Here is a 26,479-nt window from a genome sequence, read left to right on the forward strand (position 1 = left end):
GTCATCTTGTAGGTTGCCGTGGTTCATTACAGCGATGAGCCTCGTATTGAGTTCTATCTAAGTGACTTCAAAGACAGAAACTCTGTGCTCAGGGCTATCCGAGGGCTGCGCTACAGAGGTGGCAACACCAAAACAGGTGAGCTGAAACGACTCAAAGGTGAACCGTGTTTTTCTCTGTCTTCCACAGCATCAAATGGCAGGTAAATCTTTTAAAAGCGATTTGTCTATTGATGTCACAACCTTAAGGATGTACCACACTGATGTAGAGGGAAGAAGAAAAAAAACAATCTCCTTTACTGCTATGATGTTGATGCTCTTAAAATGGTTTTTTTCTGACACAAGCCAATGAAATTGACTTTAAAAAGCAAAGTAAAATGACTTAACAATAAACACCGTTATTAGAAACTAAAGAAGATCAACATGTTGGAAATAGAAGTTATCTGAATACTACATTAGGATATTTGTGTCTTCAGGAAAAGGCATTGGCTATGTTCTGCAGGAACTGTTCAAAGAGTCTTTGGGGATGAGACAAGATGTGGCCCATGTCCTGGTTCTGATCACAGATGGCAGGGCCCAGGATGATGTGACACCACCTTCCAGGATTGCACGGGCTTTAGGTGAGTTTTGGAAACCTCTGAATCCCTGAAAAACTTAATAATACAGGGTCTTTTAAATGTGTTCTTGCCTATTTCACACATTTTGTCTGTTCTGAGAGCTTAGATATTGACAACCTTTTGTATCCAAAGAACCATTCTAACTAATACTTGATTGGATCTGAAAAAAGCTGTGTGAACCCTTTGAAAAAATGTACTTTTCCAAGTTTTATAATGCCCAACTTTTTAAATATTAGTCTCTGGTTAAATTTAATTTGTAGTTTTAGCTTTCAGGAAAAAAACCTAAAAAACAAAATGTTCTATTCTTGCTGACATTCTGTTGTGGAGTTTCTACTAATTAAAATGGAACAAAATAGTAGTTGATTTATATATTTACAATAGACTAAAACTAGGTACTATATAATTGTGCTCTCTTTTGTTCCTACGGCAATATCTCTTTTTAATGCAGTACAAGGTAGGGGGACTTGTACCTGATTTAGTGTTTGTAGCAACTGTCAGTCAATCATGAAATACACGGCTGTACTCTTCCCATTATGTCTTGATTTGTAGTTCATGTCCTTTTGGTATGTTTTGTTTTTATTTTTTAATCTTTGATACTTTGTCTTTTAGTTTTTATACTTGCTGCAACATCAATTGCCCATTTGGGATACGAATAAATCTGAATCTGTGAAATGGAATGATTTCAAAATTAGGTGTTCATTTGTGTTAAAGCCCCTAATGTCAATGTAGACCAAATCTTCTTCCACACATTTGCTGCACAAAATACATGATGTCTGGTAAAATGTAAATATAACCGTTAATTGTTTATTTTATCTGTGGATTCCTTATTCCAACTTAGCCGTAAAGGTGCGATTTGTGGAATGCGCAACTAATAGTTGATAGATAAAAGCTCTGATTTAAGTTTATGACTTTCACATTCACTGCAAGTTTGCAGTTGTGTGAAACTCTTTGTGTCTCTGGATGATTGAACGGTGCTCCTTAAACTGCTGAAAAATATTTCACATCCAACGACTGCACTGAATGAGTTCATCTTAATATGAAATTTTATTGGTTGAAGAAAATATGTTAGCATATTAATACACTTTTAATTATAGAAGTGAACAAACTTAACTCTTGAAATAGAGAAATTATATCTCAATTTTATTTAAACACTTTGGTGAATACTGAATTATTGCAGGTACATTGCTGTATACAACATTGAAAATTTCAATCTATTTCTCTGTAGGGGTTAGCATATTAGCAGTTGGAGTTTCCAATGCAGACATCGAGGAGCTCAATAAAATTGCAGCTCCCAGAAGCTATAAAAATATCTTCTACTCGCCAACCTTTGATGACTTCCCCTCCATAGAGAGAGAATTTATCCAAAGCATCTGCAGTGAGGAGCTTCTCTCTGAATTCAAACTACAGGATGAGGTAAGAAACGGAAAGACTGCCTCAATAGTTTTCTTCTTACTTCTCATACTACAATGAGTGGAATGAGTTTATATTCCCTTCACACACAAAAGAAAAACAATGCCAATCGAAGCATCGCAGTTATCTTGTGGTAATGATGCGGTTTTATTGTATGTAGAAGTCTTTCAGAGCACACCGGAATGTGCAATTTCGATTCGTGTAGAGATGGGAGTTATTCATGTGGAAAAGGAGACATTCAGTCCATCTTCAAACTCACAAACAATAGCTCTGCAGGAGCAAATACGTCACCGTTCTTGACTTCATTTTGACGTCAGAGCAGTGGATAGAGGAGATGAATGCAGAGAGAGATCCAATGTCAAAGGCAAGCCTTCTATGCCATTAGGCTCCATTGGAGAGTTAACATTGTGTTCTTTTCTTGTCATTTCGTGCTCAGTTTGCTCAGTTGGACACTCCGACTGAAGACCCAGAGGAGCTGAATAAGCCTTTAGGTCCCTGCGCCTCACAGTGTGCCAAGGTGTGTACCCCTCAACACATTGAACAAGTAAATCTGAGTTTGAGTTTTGGTTTGCTGCTCATAATCATCTTAATTGTATGCTTCAACAGGGCCAGAAAGGGGAAAAGGTGTGTTAACTGAATCACAGTAGCATTTTAGATTATTTAAATTGGTATTTTAGCAATCTGTTTTTCTTCATTTTAGGGAAACGGTTTTGGTCTTGGTGGTTTGGTATGTTTACTCTTTATATTTGATCATTTTTTTCTCATAGTTTAATTTATTCTGCATTTTTCAGACTTTTTTTCATCATGCTGTAACTTTATAAAATATAATTTTGTAGCAATTTAGGCAAAGCCCTGGACAGTTTGATCCTTTCATATCATCCAAAGGAGAAAGAGGAGAGAAGGTAAGAACCAACATGCAAACTCCAACATGCATTTTCATGTTATCATGCATTGTAATATCTCTGCCCCACTGTGCCAGCAGAACAATGTAAATTCCACATTACTGATCCCAATATACATACAGTCTTCAAGCCTGGAGCACATCAACAGTGATGCACATATTTAAAAGTTGTGATGAGACAAAATTCCTTTCATTTGAGATTGAGGACTAATTGTTTTCCTATGTGGGACACCTAGGAACACCTGTGCCACGCTCCACTTAGAAATAGGAACTCTGACCCGGAAAGTGTATCATGCTAACTTCTTCAGCAGTTGTCACAAATACTTTGGGCATTTGTATCTTGGCAACAGATATGCTGAATTTGCTTTTACTGCACATGCATGTCATCAAATTCTTGCCAAAAATGTGACCTTATCATGAAAATCAGGTTCATGTCCAAGGAGAGCAAACAGAAAGTCCCCAGATGCATTTTAGCCCCAGTCTTTGTAAAACTATAGTCAATTCTAAACACTGCCCTCTGGTGGCCAAAATGTGCAACAGAAATCAATGTAATGAACATATTTAAGTGTACAAAACCACAATTTGTGCAACAACCTTCAAAATGAACGAACTTATCAGCTTTTCTGCCTGTTTGATAACAAACGTGAAGTATTCACATCATATTAAGAAAATTATTTCAATGTGTTATTTATTAACAATCCTGAGGAAGTTATGCATTTGTGTAAAGATTAAAGTTCTCGATCTATAGGGACCTCCAGGAACAGATGGTATCCCTGGGCTGCCAGGGCGACCAGGACGAACGGGACCTCCAGGTTCTGCTGGTCAGCGGGTAACTAAATTCCGAAATAAATAAATCCCATTGTTAATGGACATATTCTGAAAAAAATCATGTTTTGTTTTTTTCAGGGCTTTCCAGGGTTTCCAGGGGAAATGGTGAGATCAAGAAAAGTTTTGAAATAACTTTGTGAACTTGAATTAGTTTGATAAAATATTATTTTTCTCTAAATGCAGCAAAAATCATATCTAGCACCTGCTGCTTCTCTTTTCTTTAATGTATCAAGAGGGCCTACCAAAATGCTGTTGCGGATATGGACAATATATAAACCATAAAATGCCATATTTTTGTGTACCATAAAATAATGGTACACAAGGCACACACACAAAACAAATGTTGCAAAGAACAATGGGAAGACGTTTCCATCTCTGAATGCGTAACGTTTCCAGAGACGTACTTTATAGCTGTGAATGTAGCAAAAGGTGCTTCTGCAAAAGGGACTGAATGTAAACATACCCACACTTTTCAGATTTTTGTTTGAAACACTAATTGCGCACTATTGGTCTGCTACAGAAAATCAGATGAAAATATGTAGGAGTTTGTGCTTGTAACATAACTGTGACAAATTTAAAGGGATATGAAAACCACAAATTATTAATCTTAGTGGAAAGTCTGGAGACAATGGATTTAAAGAAATTATTAGGTTTTATAAAATGTGTGTTTTGATATTTTTAAATGTCAAATTAATTTAGTATTTTATCTCTTCATGCTGTCTCATCTCTGTCCTTCGGTAGGGTCCTCCAGGTGTCCCTGGCTCCAAGGGACAAAGGGGAGAGAGAGTAAGTCAGATGTTGGGCTAAATTCTCCAGACTGAGTTCACCACAATTTTTCCTATTTCCTGAATTAATATCTGCAGCGACTTATGAATGTTGTGCAAAAATTCACCTTTTACTTTTGTTGTATCAAAGGGAGAGCCTGGCTATGTCATAGCTGGTACAGATTCAAATTTTGTGCCTGGAAGAAAAGGAGAACCTGGATCTTCAGTAAGTTTTAAAGAAAGTGTTTGGCGTTGAGTGATGCTGAGCAGTTCAAACCTAATTTCCTGGAGTTGCTCAGGGCCCGCAGGGACCACCTGGGGTACCGGGAGCGAATGGATCACCTGGCCTCCCCAGCCAGCCAGGCCCGCCAGGATCACCAGGAATATCTGTGAAGGTAGATCTTCACTATTTCTTTTTGTTTTATCCTTACCCACTGATGTGTTACATAACAAACTGAATAATTTGGGAGAAATGGAGATATTTCTGGTACGTTGGTCCAGCTGTGCTGCTTTTATTTTTGTGCTTTGTAGGGAGATCCTGGAGCTACGGGAGCCAAAGTAAGTATGAAGCCTCTCTTGTGTTAAATGACTTGTTGGTTCTTTGGCTTTAATTTTACTTTAACACAATTCTTGCACTTAAGCCTATTTTTATAAACGCAGATTCACTTTCTTTGTTATATAATGTGCTGGGTTTCTTCATTAATTTTTGAAAGGGTTTACGAGGGAAGCAAGGCTTGAAAGGAGACAAAGGAGAGCCGGGAAAAGATGTAAGTTCATAATTGTTACATTTATAGATAGTGGGAAAAGACATTGTCCAAGAAAGAAGGGCTTATATTTAAATTTAATGGGCAAAAAAAATATTGAAATACTCCTTTTTAAAAATGTTTTTCTTTCACTGTTACATTATGCAAACTCCTGCAGGGTATTGCTGGTCTTCCTGGTCCCATTGGCATTGATGGCATACCAGGATTGCCAGGTCACAAAGGAGAAAAGGTAAAACATCCTTTATACCTGTGAGTGAATACATCTTGGACTTACAGATTTAATTTGCTATGGATGCATCTTCTGCAGGGTAAAGACGGACAAGGTATACAAGGAATCCAAGGTCCTCAAGGAGAGAAAGGAGACAAGGTACATAAGTAGAGCATCAATGTTGCTGTGTTGAATTTAGCACAATTTCAAAAGTATTGAGAAAAGAAACAATGGAAATGCAAATTGGTTGTCATTGTGCTATGATCACAAATACAAAAGAATGAAGGCTGTTGATACTTAAAAATAGGTGGTTTGGTCAGATAAGACGGACAAACCTTTAGTCAAACACTTCATGTGGCCTGGCAGAAAAAAAAATGGTGCAAAGCTCCCACTCTGTATGCTCCAACCTTGAACAATGATGAAAGGCTACTGAGCAAAAGAGTTTGTTCACTGTCCTAACAGGAGAGGTGTCTAATGGTGCCAAATGTACTTTGGACAATAACAATTTTTCTGAATGTTTTTGTTTATTTTACAGGGGAATATTGGCTTAACAGGAGCAGAGGGACCAAAGGTACAAAACATTGATCTTCAGCATGAAAAATGTCATATTTTTAATTTAAAAAAACAAATACATGTATATGTTTTGTCCTTCTAGGGTGACCGTGGAGACCAGGGCATCCAGGGACTGGGTGGACCCCGGGTTTGTAGTTCATTTCTATGTTCAGCTGATTTCATGCAACAACCTTTGCTTGTCTTTACCCTGCAGAGAATACGAATTAATTGTGCTAGCTTGGAATGAGTTATAATCAACGTTTTTTAACTGAGGCTAAGACTCTGTGATGAAGAGATTCATTTGATGTGACTCATTTTTACTCTCAGGGGAAAAAGGGATTGAAAGGAGAAAAAGGGGACAAGGTGAGTTTGTCTCCTTCAGTAATGTATTCTCCCCTCATTAAATTGAAAACTCTTTATGTTGTGCTAAAATTGAATCATTTTTATTTCAGCTATGCATAAGACTGATAATGGTGGGTGTGCATGTAGATGTAAAATCTGTAAACTCTTTTTTATTATTATTATTCTTTTAGGGAGAGCAGGGAGAGAAAGGACCAGATGGACCACAAGGACCTCAAGTTAGTCAAGTTTATTATTAGTAAAAATATAGATGTCACACAAGAACACCTACTGTTTTCATTGACTGACTTTAAAAAATATAAACACATACAATAAAGTTTTTATTTTCCTTTTTTCAATGGAAAATAAAAACTAGAAATGCTTCTAATCTTGTAAATCATCTTAGCAGAGATACTCAAATTTTGAAATGAACAAATAAGGAAGTCACTTTCAAGGTTTTCTAGATCCGATTCTAATTAACATGGTTTGAAGAATTTTGAGTAAAACTTTTGATTCTCTGTGGGTAAATTAAACAGTCGTTTTTCCGGTTCTGTTGTTTTTGATTTGAACTGTTGTCTTCGGGAGCAACAACAGCTTTTAAGAGACTACACCACTGAATTGTCATAGAGACAGCAAACCAAGTTTTAATAAAAAATCCAGCGTTGACAAGTTGATTCAACTGTTTCCAGGGATTAATTGGGCCAGTTGGATTGAAAGGAGATGAAGGACAAAGAGGAGCCCCTGGAGATCCTGCGATGGGTGTAAGAAAACATAATTATGCATTTAAATAACACAAATTAAAGCGTTTATCACTGAGTTTCCTTCCTTTTGTCAACCAATCTGGCAGATAATTGGCCCACCTGGAAAAAAAGGTGCCAGGGTGAGTCAGTTTCTATCATCATCTTTATTGATTCTACTTTTTTTAGGTAAAATAACACAATATATTTGCAAGCAGTATAATTTTAACATAAACCCCAATTCACCACTAAGGAAATCTTGGTATTGCTGCTCTCAGCACTCTTCAATTAGTTTTTTCCACTGCTGAGTTTTTGTGATTAAAAATCTGGATCATTTCATTATGTATGGCACATTTCTTCCTTCACCAATTGAGTAGAAAACACCATCAGAATTCTCAACAAATACATGCAAGGTTGCATTTGAGGGCGATGCCTCTGCAGAGTGCAATGCATTGCACAGCCGTCCACACCATCCACCTTGTGTTTTAATTTGGCAAAGTTCTGCCTGCGCATACCTTGACAAGTGCAGTTCGAATAAATTTTGCACAAAAATCCAAAATCTGTGTGCTTTTCACGGAACATTTGGAGATATTTGCAGCAAGTTAACGGAACATGAAGTTGTGGCATCTTGTGACTACATTTATTTTACTTTTTTTTTAATTTAGCCATTTAGATTGCAAATCTCTTTTTCAAGGGAGTACATGTGTAATTACATGTCCACCATTTCCCTTCCTGTTGCTCCTCCTATTTCCGATCATCCTCCTCCCCTCATCTTATGGTAAATGTGATGTTGGGCTTTTTTGTGACAAGCAATACATTTTGCAGTTGTCGCCTGAGAAGCTTGCAACTTCATTTGGGCACTCAAAGCCTGGTCAATGTGCAATTTGGAGGTGTGTGTGTCTTTCCCCTTTTGAGTCTATTGCACATCAGTCTCTACAAACCATTGGAGATTAGGCTGAAACCTTTTTGAAAATAACATTTAAGTAGGTATCAAACTTTTCATTAAACTTGTATTTTTTATTCATTTTTATTGGCCTAAAATATTCTAATCTTAAATGTCAAGTTTTCATTCACTGTAAACCCAAATGGCATCAACTGCAGCAACAGAATGGATGCTTGAAAATATCAGTGTGTATTTAATTTATGCCTCGCTTTGTGAATGGAGTTACTGAGATAAATTAGCTTTACTTTAACCTAATTGGTTTACCATGACTGTATAATGAAAAGATGGGGACACATGTTTATAGTCGACAAGTTTAGTTGGAAATTTGAAGCCATTAAAACTATTCATTGATTGGAAGACCACAGCCTCACGTGTTTTTAAGTTGGCCAAATTTATTTGTCTTAACTGGTTGAAGATGCATCTCTGAGCTGTGGGGAAGTGATGCTTTTGATGTTTTGCTCCATGAAAACATTGCTAATTAATTGTTCAGGGTATTCTTGCACACTCACTCAGCCCTCTGGGTCCGCTTATCAAACACAATTAAGATTTCTCTCATTAAGGTTTGCGGTCGGTTTCTGAATGCTTCAAGGGGACCTTTTTAATGTCAGTCCACAGGGTATCATTTGGAGTGGGAGGGGGGGAAAAAAACTTTGCCACACTCATGAGTGTGTGTCCACGTTGTGTATGTGAACATTTTCCTCCTACAGGGAGATCTCGGCCCAATTGGTCAAACGGGCCCTCAGGGAATAAAAGGAGAGCAAGGAGAGAAAGGAGAGAAGGTGAAAAGAAAAAGAAATATTGTTTTTGTCTCCATATATTCAAGTAGAAGCAGAGGAAATATAAATGTAGTTGTTTTGTTCTGGTTCATGCAGGGAAGTCCTGGTTTTGGGATTCCAGGTCTGCCAGGACAGAAGGGGATAAATGGTGAGAGGGTGAGTTGCTAACACAGTTTTCATCTTGTGAAGCAAAAAAAAATGTAAATAGATAAATTAAAAAAATTATTTTAAATGTTTTGCTATATTTAGGGAAATGTTGGTCTATCAGGAAAACCAGGACCAAAGGTCAGTGAAATTTTGTCGATGTGAAATAAGTTTCTCTTTTTTTTCACATCAGTTAAAGTATTCGGTAAAGTTATCTCTAAGCACAAGTTTGTACTCATGTTGATTTGAAATATTTTTTACTTCCATGCTTTACTTTGTGTTTGGAAATAATACATTTCACACATCAGACTTCTTGTGTATTAAATTAAATCTCCCTCAGTAAAAATAAATAAATAAATACTGAAAAACATTTGTTCTCCACGCGTACATCATATTTTCACAACTTTTTTCAAGCACCATTTGCGATATGAAATGGCCGCTATTATAACAGAAACCCACAATGACTCAATAATTACTGATGGAAAGAAAAGGTTGGGTTAATCTCCAGGGTTCTCTCAGTATTTTTCAGGTGGAGAGTTTTTTTTTTTTTTTTTGAAGAACCTCATTCCCCGTCACAGCAAGCAGCAGATTTTATCAAGGATGCTCTAACACTAACGGCTTGCAATTTAGCTATTACCACCGGCAGACTTTATGATAGTTTATGATGGTCACAGCCTGATGCTTAGAGTGAAGGGCTTAGACAAAGTTTTACCTTTTTGTCATTATTATTATTACCAGAACAGGATTTAAGCAAAATTCACTTGGTTACCAGTAAAATAAATGAGTACTTAAATTTCTCTGTGTTTAATACTTGGTTTAGTTAAACCAGGTTTTAAAGTGGGGTCATTTTTAAATCCTTATAATACTTTTAAGTATTTACTGAGGTTGAAAACAAGATTTATGGGGGTTTTTTTTGTTTTTTTTTTAGGGCAAAGATGGTGCAAAAGGGGAGAAGGGAAGTGTTGGCTTGCCTGGAAATTCTGGAGAACCAGGATTAAGAGGTAAAGATGTAAGTAAGTCCTGTGTGGCTGTTAAACCGCAATTAAAATGAGTTGTTAGTATAATAATCCTGTTCATTTCATTACATCGGATTATTTGTAATAGTGGATTAAAATTCCAACCAAGCACAGCAGACTGCTAGCAAAACTCAGGTCAAAGTACAACACTATTTACACCCATTAAATTTTTGTGTTGTGGTGTTTTAACCACAAGCTTCAATGGATTTAAAAATTATTTTTAAATTAAAGGGAGCTGAATACATTTTCTCACCACTCTTTTCAGAACATTTTCACAAAGTCACATCTTTCTTCTTCCACTTAACAGTTATGCTCCACTATGTTCTGATGTCAGATAAAATCCCAAAATGTGAATACTTTTGCTATGTGGTGTATTTCAAGTTTTTTTAGTTGTTAAAACATGAGCAAATGTCCAACGACATCAACACAAAGTTTTCACTGAAGTGAAGGTCAGAAAATGTCAACTTTAGCTTTTCCTTGATTTCACTTGCAGCCTGTACAAACAGCCATGTGTCGACACGGTAAATGCATCAATATTCATTCTTACTTGTCCATATAGGGAGCACCTGGAGCGAAGGGAGAGCCAGGAATGAAGGTACGGTCAGTCTATGTGGTTTCATTTGAGCTTTTAGCATCTTACTCTGCTTTTCTGTAGTAAGTTATTATCAATTAGGACATACCTTGAAATATTGCTGTAAAATATCTATTTTTTGTGAACCTTGCAGGGTGACACAGGGTTAACTGGAGAGCCTGGTGAAAGAGGAATAAGGGTATTGTTTTTTTTTTTGTTTTTTTTTTTGCCTTCTTAAAATTGAGATAAGTGGCAAAAAACACAGATTTGAATGAAAATTCAAAAGTGTTTGATTGTATTTAATCAATCATGTTTGATTAAATACAATCAAAAACGATGGCAGTTAAAGAACAGATTTTTATCCAATCTGTGATTCAGTTGAATAATTAACATGTTTGGATCAAACATTCAGTTTGCATAGATTTGGTAAAGATGTCAAACTGAAAGAAATGCACAAATAAACGTTTTCCACTGTAAACCTATTTTACCTCAATTATTCCTTTATGTTACAACTTTAATTATACTATATCAATGTTTGCTCTGGTTTAAGACTATATCCTAATCGAAAGCTTAATTCTGTTGATTTGTTGTTAATCAGGGTCCATTGGGGTTACCAGGGCGACCAGGTGACCCTGGAGAAAAAGGTGAACCAAGTCTTCCTGTAAGTTGTATTACATGATGGTCACTCCATTTTACTGCGCTCCCAGATTTTTAGTAACAGTCAGGCATTTATTCGCCCACCCTTTATTTATTCTATTAAAGGGTACTGATGGAAAGAAAGGCGATAAAGGAGAGATGGTATGTTTGCGTGTGCAGCCCCTCCCCCTCTCAGTGATGTTGCTGCTTATTGTTTCTCTTTTTCGCTGCTTTCTGATCATTCTTCTGTGTCAGTCATCCTTTAAATGCTGCACAACCTTTTATCCTCTTGTGAAGACATGATTCCTGATTTGATACGATGCTAATTAACTTTGCTTTTTGTGTGCGTCACCCTTGGAAGCACAGTCTAATTTTCCCTTGTGCTGCAAACACTTGGTGTTTTGTGTGACGCCTTAGATCCTAACTGTTGCTTTGTTCCTGTTCTTTTAATGCAACTGGGATTGAAACAAAGGGGAAACCTGGACCCCCGGGAACACAAGTAAGCAAATCTGAATCACTGTTTTATACTTTTCGTTCCTTAAAACATATCAACGTTTTGACAATATTTGCTTTTAATTGTTTTTCTTGGGAATAAATGAGATTTGTTGTCCTGATAATCACCAGGTTGTTGCAGAAAACAGCGTACTGACCAGAGTTATTAAGGTAACTAGAACAGAAAGCATTCAGCATCCTCAGTCAGAATTTAACTTTTTCTCCATTAGATGATAACTCTTAGTTTTTCTCTGCTGTGTTTTTATCGTTTTCGACAGGGTGACCCTGGAGAACCGGGCCAGCCAGGTCTGAGAGGAGAAACTGGTCTTCCTGGGCCAAGAGTAAGGATTCGTCCCCTTACGTGTCAAGTTAAATATATAGACCAAACTAAGCTGCCTATTTTTTTTTTTTGCAGATATCATTAAGAGACGTAAAGTGAAACTCAAAAGTTTCAATTCATGATAACAGGATGTAAAATTGGTGCTTATTCTCTAGAGTAATTAAATTCAAATTCGATTTAAAAAATACTCTATTAATCTCAAACTGAAAATAAGTGATCAAAATGGCTACTTTTGAACACATGCTGTTTGATTACAGAAAACATGTTTTTTTAGGTTAATAATAAATATTGTATAACTTGTAAAGAAATGTCATCATATAACCATTATATAAACTGTAACATAAGATGACAGCAAATTCCAATTGGCTGAATGATCACATAAAAACATGAGGAATAGGTGGGGCAGGGCTGTGCTTGAACTGGGACAATACATTGAATCTAATCAATATATCACTCATCTCCAGCTGTATATTGTATTTCTGTTTTGTTGTTTGGTACAAAGATGTGTAAACCGTCCTGGAATAAGTTCACAGTTTTTTAAGGGATTTTAAAACATATCAATTAATGAAAATTGCTTGAAATTATTTGCGAACAATGGACAACAACAGTGCTAACAGATGCAGTTACATAAATATTTACTTTCAAGAATTTTATTTGATGGCAATCAGTGAGTTTTTTTTAAACATTAAAATTTTTTCCAGGGACCAGAAGGAAAACCTGGATTACCAGGAAATTCGCAGGTGAATTAAAATAAAATCCCTTGTTAACATTCTTCTGTTTGTGGACTTAATCTTAGGTTAAAAATGTTTTCAAATATGAAACATTTTGTTTTTGCAGGGCTCTGGAAGAGATGGACTTGACAGCCTTCCAGGAATAAAGGTTGAATTGTTGAAAAGTACAATCAAGAGGTCTCTGTAACTTCTCATTTCACTCAACAAAATAAAAGATGTTTTGTCTTCTGTGTAGGGAGATAAAGGGCATAAAGGTGAACCTGGTCCAGTAAGTACATACAAAATACAATAAATAGTTCCTTTAAGTAGCTCTCAAATTGGTACAAAATTGTTTCTAGATGCACAGAAAGATGTTTAGCAACTAACATGTGACCAATCCACACATAGTGGAAAGATGTTTACTTTATAAAATGTTTTTGTGAGCTCTATGCATGTATGCATCTATAGACACTTCAGGAGGTAGAAGCGCTGCAGGCTGAAGAGGTTTCACTCGGCACAATCAAGTCAGCTGCAACAACACTAACCCTACTATACGCTATATGAACTACAATCTTAATCTATTTTTAATGGGCAGCTTTTTTATATGTGATTTACATAATTTAATATCTAAATTGTGTAATTAGCCATCAATTTACTGTTACTTATTCAGGTCCAGATTGTGATAATGAGATTAATTTTATCATTAGAAACTATTCTTATAAGATGCTGCAAAGGAGAGGAAAGATGTGATCTAATGATACATAATTGTTGTTCATAATATTCCCATTAAATTTCTATAATACTGTAATATTCTGGTGTGTATGACCATGAAATGGGAATTAAACTGTATTGTGTTTGGTGTTGCATTGTCTTTAAATTGTAGTAAATCAAACTTGGTGAACCCTACAGAAGTTGTGTTTAAGAAACCCTGAAGTTGTATGTACAGTTCAAACCAGATACTTGGAGAATCTGTATAAGAAGACTGTTATTTTTCTTGCTGACATTAAGTAAGAGTAAACTTTTCAGTTGGGATTACATAAATTAATTAAATCTTTGGTGAATGACAGAACGATAAAGATTTTTTTGTTTTACTTTCTATAAATTAAGTTTACATTCAATGAACATGACAGAACTGAACCAAAACTTAAGCCAAAAACAAAAACAAAAAGACCCATTGATCATGACAGATGGGTTTACCAAATGGATAAATACCATTACCGCAACAAAATTAAATGTTTTGGGGAAGCTGTCACAGAGTCCTGACTCTGGTCCTGAGAAAATTTTGGTGCGGAACAGAAAAGGGTGTTCTTGAGCAAGAGGGCCTGCAAATCTGAATCTGTTACCTTTGACCCAAAGTACTGAAGCAATAATGCCAGAAAATGCATATAAACTCCTGATTTGGGGAAAAACATGTTTCTTTTTTTTATTATCTCATTCTGACATTTAGCAAACACAATAATTGTTTAAGTAACTAATTTAGAATTGGAAACATTTAGTCAGATTTAGTTTCAGGTGCTTAGTGGGCAATAAATTGTAAACTACAAATCATGTTCCAGAAAACTGGAAGCTTGGATAAAGCTCTGACTGATTCTCTGATACTGTTTAGATTTTAGGTGTTTCTCTTGTGTTGACAGGTGATGAACTAATAAGCGAGTTTAAGTCTGGTGCTCCCTTACCACTATGCCATCAACACTTCACTCAGAAACAATGTCATATTTTTTTGTGCAGAATTGGTGCATGTTATGCATTGGTGCAGCTCAGAGAATCTTAGTGTGTGTTAGGTTTATTTAATCATATTCTCTATGATTAAGCAAGTTTAAAAGAAGTTGTGTGTGTGTCAATGAACAGAGAGGAGAACAAGGGATTGCTGGAATGCCTGGATTACCAGGAACTCCAGTGAGTATCATTTTAAATACCTCCAGATGAAGCTGTATGGTCAAATTAGGTTCACGTACCGATTGCATGTTTCTTCAGTTAACAGCTAGTGTAATCTCAGGGCTTGATGGCCTCTTCTTAACAAAAAGGGTTCAGTTCAATCCAAATGTAAAATTCTATTTTAACTTTTTTGGTTTTGTTTCAGGGGAGACCAGGCATTGATGGGAAGAGAGGCCTGTCTGGAAAGGATGTGAGAAATGCAAGCTACATTTATGACAGTCTTACTCCATATTTTATGCATCTTTCCCCATGAACTTCAAAAAGTTCAAATTGTTTTTACTCACAGGGAGAAAATGGGTTCAAAGGAGAGGATGGAAAAAAGGTACTTCATACTTCAAAGTAACAATTTTGGGGCTGTTTTATTGTTTTGGAAAAGTGTTAATTTTCCTCTAAATTTAAGGGCGACAGAGGGGATCCTGGAGTTAATGTGAGTCGTTTTGAAGGTGGCAAAAACACTATTCTGTCACCTTTAAACTGATGTTCCAACTAATTGTTTTTCTTTTTTAAAGGGGAAAGATGGAAGTAAAGGGGAGCCAGGGCCTCCAGGTTCGCCTGGTAGGCAGGTGCTAGTCACGACTGAGGTAGAAATAAAGCCATGCTTTCATTGTCATATCTTAACCCGGAAGCAGATGTCTGATTTGTGAGGCCTTTTAAGTGATTAACAGTGAGGGATTCTGTTAATCGTGCTCCATCATGTTTCATTTAATTCTTTGTTTTACCTTGCTTTTACCTAACTGTGGGTGTATTGATGCAGTGTGAGGTAAAATAGATTTTCTTGTTCAAATATTTCATATATTTTTTAAACTATAAGTAGCAAAGTCTTCAACAATTTTTGAGCATTCAATCCCATCCAAAAACAAACAGCGATTATGTTTTTAAGTAGACAATCACGGTACCTTGATTTACATTATTGTTTTATTTATGTGTAGCAATTTCTTTAAAAGTTTAGCATTTCATTTGCACTATTAGGTGTGTTTTTATGTGTTGTAAACCTACTAATTTCTAAGTATGGAAGGATTAAAAACAATATTAAAAATCAGGAACTTTCTATGTATGGTTAGCAATGATGTTTGTAAGGAAGAATATACGAAAACATACTTTTTCTGCAACATTTAAAGAAGTTATTGTTGTATGTGCCACAGATGGAGCGATTTATATGCAGTTAACTTTGAAAAGGAAATGAGCAGAATCAATTTTGTTGCCAATTTTCGACACACAGTGGCTTCCATAATACCAATAATACTCCCCCAGTTTTTATATATAGGACATGTAGGAAAAGCCAGTTATGACTATTTACTAATTTAAGTGGAGCTATCTTTGTTCAGGGCGCCACAATTGATGACATTCGGCAGGCATTTCCAATCCCAATGGGTCCACCAGGAGCTACTGTGAGTTTACTATTTCTATATACACAACATCTTTCTGCATACAGCATGGGGAGCTCATAAATAATTGCACGTCATTTCTGCTGCCGCTTGGCATAATTCATGCATTGCCTGGATAGAATCTAAATCGTCGATGAGCGATGGCTGCATTGTACTTTACCTTAGGTTGAAACTGGCTGTGGAAAGAATAAAAACAGCATTGCAAGCTTGATGTCATGCATATTAGATGCATGCTCAAAATGTCTTGCTTCTCTGTTTCTGTGTGTGTAGGGTGCACCAGGAATGAAGGTAAGATTGTATGACTGTTCATTGAGGATGGTTCGGGTTAGGCGGAAATATGTGCTTGATGCTTTATTTGTCATATTTTTCAGGGTGAAAAAGGAGAGCGAGGCCTGAAAGGTGAAAAGGTAGTTACTGATGATTTATATGTGAAAAACATGGAAATGGAAACTGCCATATTATGCGCTTTATAAACATCCATATCTGTACAGGGGGATGCTGGCGCTTCTGGAAAGACTCTGGAAATGAAGGTTGAACACATGACGTTGTGATTCCTCCTCTGGGACACATTCTCTGGGTTTATGCGATTGAATCACTGAAAATATTTTGTCTCCATTTTAGGACATTGAAGAAATGTTTGAAAACTATGGAATAAGGGTAAGCTTTGACCTTATAAGTCTATGAAATTTTTAGCGGTGTGATGGCACATCATCCATTGTAAACAAAGCACTTTTTTTTTTTTTTTTTTTTCCCCACAGCTTCCTTTGTTGAAGGCTTTGATTGACAGGCTGCTGCAGGATGGTGTAGAGGAACTGCTCCAAGTGCTCACTACATCCAAGAAAAAAGAAAAAACTGATACTCACACCTCCAATGTCATCACTGAGTACACTGTACGTAATGTCAATCTGGATTTTTCCTGCTCATTCCCCAAGAGGCTTCTATACAGCCTGGACAGGAATAATAGAAATGTAATATAAACAACTCAACATTATATCCAAAACATGTTGAGGCAGTAAAGAAAATGAAATGCAAAAGGACATAAGAAAGATTCAAATAATATTCAGTCTCTCTATTCTTTTCTATTACTCTTCAATTCAGCTTTTTTAGTCTTTCGGTGTCTTTATATTTCATCTGTAAGAATTTTGTTTTGCTAATCAAATCAGTCATGATGTAACATTGTGAAGAAATATTGTTTTTTTTTGTTGTTTTTTTTAGAGTTCTTTGAAATTTGACCTCACCAGCAAGCCACTGATAGCATTAGATGATGAGGACAAACATTTAGAGGGCCAGCCGCGTGATCCTCTGTCAGCTGTAAGTATTCAACTTGGTAATAATGAACAAATACTAAGTTGTTTTCCTCATAAAATAAGGAAAACTACAAGTTTCTGTGTTAAGTTTACATTCACTGACTTTAGGCATGAGTGTGATATTACTTCTGGATTTAAACCCTTCTTTTTCCAGGGTGGAAAGATGAAAACATAATTTCAGAGATTCTTCAAAACAAGAACCAAATCCACCATTTAGAACAATGGGAGTTCTCTTTATCACACACACTCAACAGTAGCTGCAGGTCTAGATATATAAATACATTTCCACTGAGATTTCATTAAATGAACCATGATATGTTCCACATTGACAACATGCTTTTTGTTGCCATTAACATGATTAACATGCAGTAGTGCTGAAATGTGCTGGAGCCCTTTTATCTCCCCAATTACATACATTCTGACCGTCTTTCATTTTGTTTTTTCTGAAGGGTCCTTTGATTGAAACCGCAGAGGGTCCAACGCTATGGACCATGACTACAGTGAACGGAGAGAAGAAACTCACCAAATTAAAAGGATCCAAAGGGACAGAGGAAGAAGACTGGGATGGGGACAAAGTGTCTTCACTCAAAATAAATCTGACTCTGGTCAATTCTACCTTAAACTATACCAATGTTGAGGAGGTAGGAACTCCTAATATTCTCAGCATTCTTTGGAATTTCATAATTTAATGCTGCTTTGGGGTGTGACTGGCTGTTATTCTGTTTTCTGTCATTTTTGTTCTTTATGGTTAAATATTATTCAGTTCAATAATTTCATTAACCAGCTATCTGTAAATCACTCTTTAATTAGAATTCTAAAATCTACCTTAAATATTGAATTAAAGTAATATCAAAATGCAATTTGATAATAATAAAAAATTATCCATAATTTCTGTTGAAATTTAGTAAATGTGTCTCTAGACGGTCTCAGGGTTGCCTGAAACTGTGCTGGAGACTGTTCTCCTCACACAGGATGACCCACTGAAGAAGAACTCTGCACCAAAGAAGAAGAACAGGGAACATGGGAAAGTAAAGCTGCCGTAGCTTTCTCATTAATACACTTTAAATATACATAAAATACATAACACTACTCAGTTTAATTTAATGCACATATTTAATGGTGCACACTTGCCTTTCATGTTTTAACTCATTCTACACAAAACATAATGACGTGTATTCAATAAAAAATATTCAAATCAACTTTTGAAGACATGTAAAGATTTAATCTTGACATCTCGTTGCAAGTTAACAATGATGGTGTTGCAGACGTGAGCAGGAGTTGGTGCACTGAGATATATGCAGTGAAAAAAGTTTAACCTGAAAGATATTCCTAACCCCGAAAATATAACTGAAGAAAAACATATTTGGCAGTCGATATAATGCAGTCCCTATACATATATATTTTCTTTTTGCCGCTAAAAAGCTTTAGCAACATCAGTACTTCGGTTTGCAATAACTCTAGTTTAACAGTAATGAATGGCTTAACTTCAATCAGCCACAAACATATTTGTAGGTGGATTTTTGTCTCAATAACTTTGCATCAAATGAATGAATTCCTCTGAATAAATGGAGAAGAAAATCATTGAGCTAAAACATGAAGCCAGTGGTGTGATTCAAATAAATAAATGTTGGATTATATCTTGAATATTTTTTGTATTCACCATGATAATCATTAACTTCTTAGTTGCTGTTAATATCAATCTTAACTTATCAACCATAATTTTACCAACATCAGAAACATGAGGAACGTTTATCTTTTTTTTTTTCTCTCTCTGACTGTTGACTTCTTAACCAGGGCAAAGGAAATAAAGGACGACATAAGAGGCAGAGACAAGGCCTGGTAAATGTCCTAAAGGGTGTCAAACTAAACATGGAAACTGAACTTACCTTTTCATTTAAACTGACCAAAAACAAAGAAATTAGGGGTGTAACTGATGATGCAAATTATATTATCAGCCGAGTCGAAGCCAGCAGTGGCAGTTTGCAATTTTATCACCCTTAAAATCTCAGATAATAGTTTACTTTCTTTGTGTCCAGCAAAAGGAGAAGCTTGTCCATGACATTCATCCAACAACCCTCAGTGGATGTGACATAAAATTTAATGAAAGGAAATGCATTGGTCTGTTTTCAGTCAGCAACTTGAAAACCATGCATCTAATCTTTTGCCAGACTCTATAGATGCAAAACATGAGATGAACTCTTGAGAATTAGTGTCGTCTGATTTTGAGGTGAGACGTTTATTTTGTCTGAAAGGTATTAATTTAAAAAAAAACATTAAAACTATTTATGTTCACTCCAGCTGGTCAGGGAAGTATGGGCTGTTGGTGGCAAATAACCATTTCTAAACTTTTTTAAGAGGCTGTACTTTGATTTTTTTTTTTTAAATATGTTCCCAAAAATATTGTTAGTGTCATCTTGTTGTCTCCCCGTAAGCGCGGGACGCTGCGTTGTTCCGTCTCGTGAGCCGAATGAATCGTTACACCCCTAATGTCAACTAACACTTCTCCAACTACTAAACTTCAAAACAAACTCCTTCGCAATTCTAACATGACATAACATAATCTGACAAGAAATAACAGCTCTTTTAACTACATTTTAATAAATTAGAACTAAATAACTAATTCTAGTTATAACACCCTCAATTAACAGCAGGTTTCATGAATGGTGCCTATATGATATGGAGCATGTATCTGTTTTAATATCTATGTGCTTCCAATTAAAATGTTGACTTAATCGGTGGGTTGCTTTGCGATTTCTTGGCTTTGTTCTCAATCACACAACTGATGTAAATGTTGCTAATTGCATTTTTTCTCTTAAGATGAATAATGAGCACAAGCAAAAGGAAGAGGAAAATGAGGACTTCTATGACGATGAAGAATATACTTATGAATACGAGGTAGGCAGAGGTTGAACCAAATTAGTAATTCAGTCTCAGTTCAGTTGGACGCTTTCTCTTAAATGTGATGTTGATGACGTGGATTATTTTACAGTTTCAAGCTCAGAGGATATAAAGAGGCTTTTTTCCCCCCTCCAGTTATTTCTGGGGACTCAAAAGTATCTGTGCCCACACAAATACTGGAAAGCGCTGATTAATGACACACCCACTACCTGAATTTAATCATTAGGGTTGAATTAGTTTCAGTGCAGCTCGCTGCATCTGCTGTGTATATTTTGCACCAAAGGTGTGCATGTTTAAAAGTTATGATGAAAAATTTTTTGTTTCTTTCTTTGAAATAGGAAGAACTTTTCCCAGACAAACCTACAGTCTCTCTGGAGAGGACAGAGAAGAGAGAGGTAAATTTGCTTCAAACAGAATGCTCTCATCTATGTCAGCTAGACTGGGTATAAATGTTATGATTCATTTTTAATGTAAAATATGCTCAATGCTTTTTTGCATGCGGCTTGAAGTCTAAATAGATGAATTCCCAAGATGAAAATGAAGGACTTTTGTCTTTAGTTTTGTCTATTTGTCTATTGAAACAATAGACAAACGCCATTGTAACGATATAACTCTTAAATTTAATTACGTTATTATAATCATCTTTATAAGGAGGATCCGCTATTCACACAAAGTCCAGACCCGTTTGAAACCTCCAGTCGTCCTCTAGCCACCGTCAGAGAAACCGATGCACAGGTAACTACTCATTATGGATAGCATACTGTGTTGTTTTAGCTTGGTCAGCAAGCACAAGGACACATCCATAAAATGAAAGTTATCTTTTTGTCCCAAAGAAAATCCCCATATAGGAATATATTATTTTGTTTTTCCCTCTGATGTAGTTGAGGAATGTCCCCTGAGTGTTATTCAGAGAAAGTTAGTTTGCTCTCTGGAAAGTTTTTCAACTCTTGTAAGAGGGACAGTCAAAAAAAAACAAGTGTGTTGGCAAAAATATTGTTTTGTGCAAAGCATTGAAACTCCCTGAACTTTTTTTTTTTTTTTTTTTTTTTTTTACATTTTGCCACGTTACCACCAGATATCGCTCTGGGTGTTCGTTGGGTAATGTGTGATGGATCAACTCAACATATTACACAATTAGTGAAAGGAAAATGATTTAAATAAAAATCTGATAAGTGTGGAAAGCTTCACCTGAGTGAAAGCTCTGCAGAAGCCATTCTGCTGCAATGACTGCTCAAACTGTTCAGAAGTAGATCTGTACCAACTTTGCACATCTGCAAAGTTTTTACTTGTTCTTTTAAAAATTGCTCAACTTCAATCAAATTGGATGAAAATCAGCCATAAACATCATATTTCAATACTTAGTCTGGACTTTAATTGAGCCATTCTTTGTCTGTACATTGAGTCCTGCTGGAAGGTTCATTTCTGCACCAGTTTCCTGCTGAATCTAATAGTTGTTTTTTTTCCCCTGCATTTATCATCCGTCTTCCCACCAACTCTAGTCAACTTCCCTGATCTTGCTGAAGAAAAGCATTGCCATAATATGATGCTGCCACTACCATGCTTCACATTGGGAATCTAAGAAGGATGATGCCCTTTAGTTTTTTGACATGTGCGGCAAAACGGTCAATTATGGTCTCATCTGAAAAGAACGCTTATTCCAAATATTTTCTTTGTCCCTTACATAGCTTGTGGGAGACCGCAGCAGGACTTTTAACAATGGCTCTCTTCTTGCAAATCCTAGCTACTACCAGTGCTACTTTTTATTTGTCTGACTAAAATGTCAATAAAATACATTGAACCTCCTGAATTTAGTGTGACAAAATATGAAAGTTTAAGCGGTCTGGATCCCTTGTATTTCTGTTTCTATCTCTTAAAGAATTGCATGTATTGACTTTAAATTACCTCCTTCTACTATTGTGGATGAATGGTTGCATGTCTCTGTATCTTAGAGTGTAGAATGACTTGACTTAGAATTCGGCCCTAAAGACTTGTGTCTTGACTTGTACTTGTGTTCTAGGACTTGAGTCTCTTAATCTCTCCGTCTCATGTAATCAGAAATCAAAGCAAGTTGCCATTCACTTAGGCTGTTGCATCATTGCAAGGTTACTTCCAGTTGACGATATAAACAAAAGCACTTCCTGTTCTCTTTGACCTTCTCTCTCATTTATTCAATACACTCTTTGCCTTTCTCAGCATGCTACACATCAAAACTTTACATTTATCACAGCTATATATTTTCTGCACTCTGCAGCCACCAGTTGCAGGATGATGCTCTGTTGCATCTTATTTCTTTATACCTGAGAGGGATTGAAATGAAAGCATGTTTGTAATGCTCCTTTTTGATTTTGTTCCTCTCAGATTATCACAACAACCACATCACCTTCTTCTCCATCTCTGGATAGTGTAGATAAGGTAAGGAGGGAAGCTCGCTGTTTCATTGTTTATTCTTGTTCTCCACAAAGCAGGGAGCGGTTAAAAGGGATTTCTATTTAAGAATCTGTTTCTCAGAAGCATTACATAAAACCTACAGTTGGGAAGGAAAATGGGCAAATTAGGATCGATTAGATTCTGATGCGACTTACTTTTGCTTAAATTGCAAAATAGGCTTTTGGGCTTGAATGGTGTGGGCCTTTTTAGTTCTAATTGCAACATTTTTACTCAGTATGGTGCTTCACTTTTGTTGCATTCACATCCAAATTTTAAGTTTGTTCTGCTTGTACAACCAGGATGAGGTGACACTGCCCACTCCTCCGGTAGCAACAGGAGAATCAGATAAGGTACAGTTTCTATTTTAAATCTTATCAACTTATATTTCACCTGGATGTTTCTTCAATCTTTGCATGCCTTGGAATGCAAAACTTTCCTTCATACAATGATTTGCACAACTATTTGTGCTGCTTGAACATTTGACATTTTTATAAACCAATGTCATTTATTTAGATTTTATTTAATGGACCACCGAAAGTAGTGGGTCATTGTGAAGTGGAAGGCACACTAAAAGTAAAAGTGAAAAGTGCAGAATTTTTTATTTTTTGAAATAAAATAAACTTAAATGCAACAAAATACATTTAGCAGTTACTTAATTAGTATATAGAGTTTATTGGTGTGTAATCTAGCATCAGGAAGACCAAGGAACACATCAGTATTCATAAGAGATTTTTTAAAAATTCTTTGTTTTCTTGCACTTCATTATTATGTGCTACTTTGTGTCATTGCCTCCACATAGATCTGAATAAATATACATTGGTGGTTTGTGTTTTCTAACATGACAAAATGTGAAAAACTTGATTTTGCTAGATACTAACACCAAAGAGACGTGGGATTGCTGGCATCTTGCTTTGTTCTAAACATTTCACCAGTTTAAACAGTGCACATATCTATGTATTCAATAACGATGCACAAACGTTTACCATGGGACAAGATAGTATTTTTGAGCAGCATGCATTTAGAGTAATTTTTTTAAAGCTTGCTTGACATAGAAATGGCACAAAACTGTAAAATACACAGAATTATATACAGAATTTATTATATTTGGTTAAAAAATCCTGAGTTACTTTTAATACCTCTCTCTCTCTCATTTTTTTTAAACAGGAAATCTCTTAATTCCCCAGAGACTACACACTATAAAACTAGTCACTGGTGAAGATTCCTGAACCTGACAACATTTCACAAGCGGGGACTCCTTTCCATACAGAGATAATGATCCAAATCTATGGCCTTAAAAAAGGTTTATTTTTGAAAAAGAACATTTTAGTGAAGAAAACTTCATGTCTATTCAGTTAATCCAGCATAGCCTCCCTTTCTTGGCCTTTTTAGACTCCAAATTGATTTGTTCTAATGGCTTTTAGTAATTTAGTTTTCTCTTTACCATGCGCTGACAATTTTATCAAATATCTTTTATTTCAGAATTTTAAAAAAAATATATATATATATATATTTATTGAAACGGGGAAAAAAAGTCGCTTCTCTAATTTTCAAAAGTGTTTAAATAAAAATGACATTAAGTGTGTTTTGAGCCGTTATGTAGATAGATTCAGCACTGTTTCCACTGGTGAAAGTTGTCATTACTTTGTGTGTCTTTAACATCCATGTGCATGTATTTTTAAGTAAAAATGTTTAATACTATGAGCCAGTCTGTGTCTTTTTTACTTTGATTATTATCAAAATCCACCACACACATAAAAACAACAAGTCCAAATGCTTCATCTACCAAACACAAAAATCATCTAGATTTTTTTGTAGGTGTCTGTTCATTTTCATTTCCATGTAGACTAGGTTTTGTTGGGCCACATTAACGTTTTCCAGACAGATGCCTGTGCTCCTGGAATCATGTTCTTTGGATAGACGAGCCTAGAATTTAATCATGTGGACAACAGAAGTATGGAAACTACCTACAACTTTCTAGAAAAAGAACATCTTAAGAGCTGTGAAGCACGGCGTTGAACTTGCCGTGCTTTACGACCTCAATGATTTCAAACATGCATTGTCCTTGAGAAAAAAATACGAGGCCAGCTGTACAAAAGGAGGAAAAATTTAAGATGCAGCAGAACTGGATCTTGGAAGTTGTCGTTAACCCAAAATCATAACAGTAAATCTACCAAAGCTTGACTGACTAATTGGGAAAAGTAAATTTATGGGCCAAGTCGAAGCTGAATGTTTTGATCCCATTGAGATGCTGTGGGGTGACTGGAAACATGCAGGAAAATCCTCAAACTTCTCAGCTGAAACGTGAAACAAGCTTCATTTTTTTATTTGCAAAATTTTCTTTTCCAAAAATAACAAAAATGAATTGTGAACATTTCTGAATAATGAACTGGATATTATGTGAAGTGCACTGATTTATTTTTTCACATGACTGCACATTATCATTACAATATGAAGTTCGCTTATTAAAGGTTTTGGTCACATTATAGGCGCCTCAACCTCGAACCAGAGTGAAAAGAGACACCTTTTGGCATGACTCAACCGTAAGTTTCAGCTGGTTTTGTACAAAGAAATAAAAGATAAATGAAAGTTATTAATAGTTGAACAACAGCAATGGCTTTGCATTGCAGGTATTTATTCCAGGTGCTCCAGGTGGAAGAATTCGGATGAAGGAAATGCAAGAAGTAATTTTCTCATCTTGTTCTTCCTTTAAAAAATTCATAGTTTCAAACATGAAAATGCAATTTCCTGGTCACTGTGGAACGAGAATAAGATTTCCCACCTATTTTACTTCCAGAATCCGTCCTCTGGAGCGCAAGGTTACAGCAGCTGGAGGGTAAGTGTGTGATCAGCAAGGCACAAAACACACTCTTGACGGGTTTCTGAATTACTTTTACTTATAAATACATTGCTTTGTGCTTTTCTAGAGACGAAAGCTCAACAATCTCGATGCTCAGGCACATGCAAGTAGGGAGAGGCAAAAAATGGGAGAGAAAGAGATATACAGTGATGCAAATGGAGAGATAATGTTTGGAGCAGATGATCTGACTGAAGGAGTAACTGTAGCAGAACCAGATGCTGACCCTGATCCAGTCTACGAGGTGGAGGAGGAGAGGAGTGGCGACTACGACTGGGAGACGGAGGAAGATGTTGATCGCGAGAGAGAAACCGAAGAGGAGCTGGAGAGGCAGAGAGAGAAGGAGAGGCTGGAAATGGAGAGGGAAAGGGAAGAGCTGGAGAAGGAGAGGGAGGCCGAACGTGAGACGGAGAGAGAAAAGATGGAAGGGGAGAAAGATGTGGAGGGGGAGAGAACAGAGCAGGAAGCAGAGAGAGACTTTGAGAGGGAGAGGGAGGAGTGGGAAAGGCAGAGGGCGGAGATGGAGAGGGAAAGAGGGGGAGGTTACAGTGAAGAAACTGGACAGCCATACCCGTATCCTCCACAGTACTTTTTTCTGAAGGTAAAAACCCAAAGGTGACTCACCTAAGTATATTAATATATTCACTCTGCGAATAATAGGAAAAGTTTGTGTAAAAGTAGTCATTTGTGGAAACTCATCCCATTAAACATTATTTTTATCACAAAATGTTCATGGGCCACATACAATGCAACACATTACATTGGCAAAAAGGATTGGACTCTTTTTATGTTTAATCAAGATGCAACAGATGATGTTCACACTAATGATTCAAATGAGGCGTGCTTCTCAATCAAACATTTCACCTGTTAAACATTTATAAAGAAAAAACAGTTGAAGCAAAACATCAGATTGTTTCTAGACCAACAA

The 26,479-nt window shown here is 36.2% G+C and overlaps 1 protein-coding gene and 1 long non-coding RNA gene across 7 annotated transcripts in view; one reads left to right on the plus strand and one right to left on the minus strand.

Annotated features, from left to right (window-relative positions):
- col7a1l (collagen type VII alpha 1-like) overlaps positions 1-26,479 on the plus strand; it is a 75,289-nt gene that overhangs the window by 33,116 nt on the left and 15,694 nt on the right. For 3 of the 6 annotated variants that reach the window (XM_032589488.1, XM_032589492.1, XM_032589487.1), the window contains 60 exons: positions 13-136; positions 474-617; positions 1,840-2,027; positions 2,461-2,541; positions 2,631-2,648; positions 2,725-2,751; positions 2,861-2,926; positions 3,674-3,754; positions 3,832-3,858; positions 4,495-4,539; positions 4,669-4,743; positions 4,817-4,912; positions 5,049-5,075; positions 5,231-5,284; positions 5,439-5,510; positions 5,589-5,648; positions 6,025-6,060; positions 6,145-6,189; positions 6,369-6,404; positions 6,575-6,619; positions 7,070-7,141; positions 7,228-7,260; positions 8,768-8,839; positions 8,933-8,992; positions 9,086-9,121; positions 9,909-9,989; positions 10,556-10,591; positions 10,722-10,766; positions 11,166-11,228; positions 11,330-11,365; positions 11,676-11,702; positions 11,828-11,866; positions 11,974-12,036; positions 12,737-12,775; positions 12,873-12,914; positions 13,002-13,034; positions 14,594-14,641; positions 14,826-14,870; positions 14,967-15,002; positions 15,081-15,107; positions 15,190-15,261; positions 16,006-16,068; positions 16,336-16,353; positions 16,437-16,472; positions 16,557-16,595; positions 16,687-16,722; positions 16,824-16,955; positions 17,281-17,376; positions 17,822-18,013; positions 18,293-18,400; positions 19,167-19,211; positions 20,190-20,267; positions 20,609-20,665; positions 20,922-21,005; positions 22,629-22,682; positions 22,997-23,047; positions 25,184-25,237; positions 25,325-25,378; positions 25,492-25,530; positions 25,622-26,152. In XM_032589488.1, coding sequence (XP_032445379.1) covers positions 13-136; positions 474-617; positions 1,840-2,027; positions 2,461-2,541; positions 2,631-2,648; positions 2,725-2,751; positions 2,861-2,926; positions 3,674-3,754; positions 3,832-3,858; positions 4,495-4,539; positions 4,669-4,743; positions 4,817-4,912; positions 5,049-5,075; positions 5,231-5,284; positions 5,439-5,510; positions 5,589-5,648; positions 6,025-6,060; positions 6,145-6,189; positions 6,369-6,404; positions 6,575-6,619; positions 7,070-7,141; positions 7,228-7,260; positions 8,768-8,839; positions 8,933-8,992; positions 9,086-9,121; positions 9,909-9,989; positions 10,556-10,591; positions 10,722-10,766; positions 11,166-11,228; positions 11,330-11,365; positions 11,676-11,702; positions 11,828-11,866; positions 11,974-12,036; positions 12,737-12,775; positions 12,873-12,914; positions 13,002-13,034; positions 14,594-14,641; positions 14,826-14,870; positions 14,967-15,002; positions 15,081-15,107; positions 15,190-15,261; positions 16,006-16,068; positions 16,336-16,353; positions 16,437-16,472; positions 16,557-16,595; positions 16,687-16,722; positions 16,824-16,955; positions 17,281-17,376; positions 17,822-18,013; positions 18,293-18,400; positions 19,167-19,211; positions 20,190-20,267; positions 20,609-20,665; positions 20,922-21,005; positions 22,629-22,682; positions 22,997-23,047; positions 25,184-25,237; positions 25,325-25,378; positions 25,492-25,530; positions 25,622-26,152 — 4,119 coding nt within the window. The remainder of the gene's footprint in view (positions 1-12; positions 137-473; positions 618-1,839; positions 2,028-2,460; positions 2,542-2,630; positions 2,649-2,724; positions 2,752-2,860; positions 2,927-3,673; positions 3,755-3,831; positions 3,859-4,494; positions 4,540-4,668; positions 4,744-4,816; positions 4,913-5,048; positions 5,076-5,230; positions 5,285-5,438; positions 5,511-5,588; positions 5,649-6,024; positions 6,061-6,144; positions 6,190-6,368; positions 6,405-6,574; positions 6,620-7,069; positions 7,142-7,227; positions 7,261-8,767; positions 8,840-8,932; positions 8,993-9,085; positions 9,122-9,908; positions 9,990-10,555; positions 10,592-10,721; positions 10,767-11,165; positions 11,229-11,329; positions 11,366-11,675; positions 11,703-11,827; positions 11,867-11,973; positions 12,037-12,736; positions 12,776-12,872; positions 12,915-13,001; positions 13,035-14,593; positions 14,642-14,825; positions 14,871-14,966; positions 15,003-15,080; positions 15,108-15,189; positions 15,262-16,005; positions 16,069-16,335; positions 16,354-16,436; positions 16,473-16,556; positions 16,596-16,686; positions 16,723-16,823; positions 16,956-17,280; positions 17,377-17,821; positions 18,014-18,292; positions 18,401-19,166; positions 19,212-20,189; positions 20,268-20,608; positions 20,666-20,921; positions 21,006-22,628; positions 22,683-22,996; positions 23,048-25,183; positions 25,238-25,324; positions 25,379-25,491; positions 25,531-25,621; positions 26,153-26,479) is intronic. The other 3 variants (XM_032589490.1, XM_032589489.1, XM_032589491.1) reach the window with 3 other exon arrangements.
- Positions 3,670-5,955, minus strand: LOC116736750 (uncharacterized). Its single transcript, XR_004342664.1, has 3 exons — positions 5,825-5,955; positions 5,556-5,625; positions 3,670-3,758 (listed from the first exon to the last, which is right to left on the minus strand). It is a non-coding gene; the product is annotated as an uncharacterized LOC116736750 (long non-coding RNA).

This window comes from Xiphophorus hellerii, chromosome 17 (assembly GCF_003331165.1).
Source record: "Xiphophorus hellerii strain 12219 chromosome 17, Xiphophorus_hellerii-4.1, whole genome shotgun sequence".
NCBI classification, from domain to species: domain Eukaryota; kingdom Metazoa; phylum Chordata; class Actinopteri; order Cyprinodontiformes; family Poeciliidae; genus Xiphophorus; species Xiphophorus hellerii.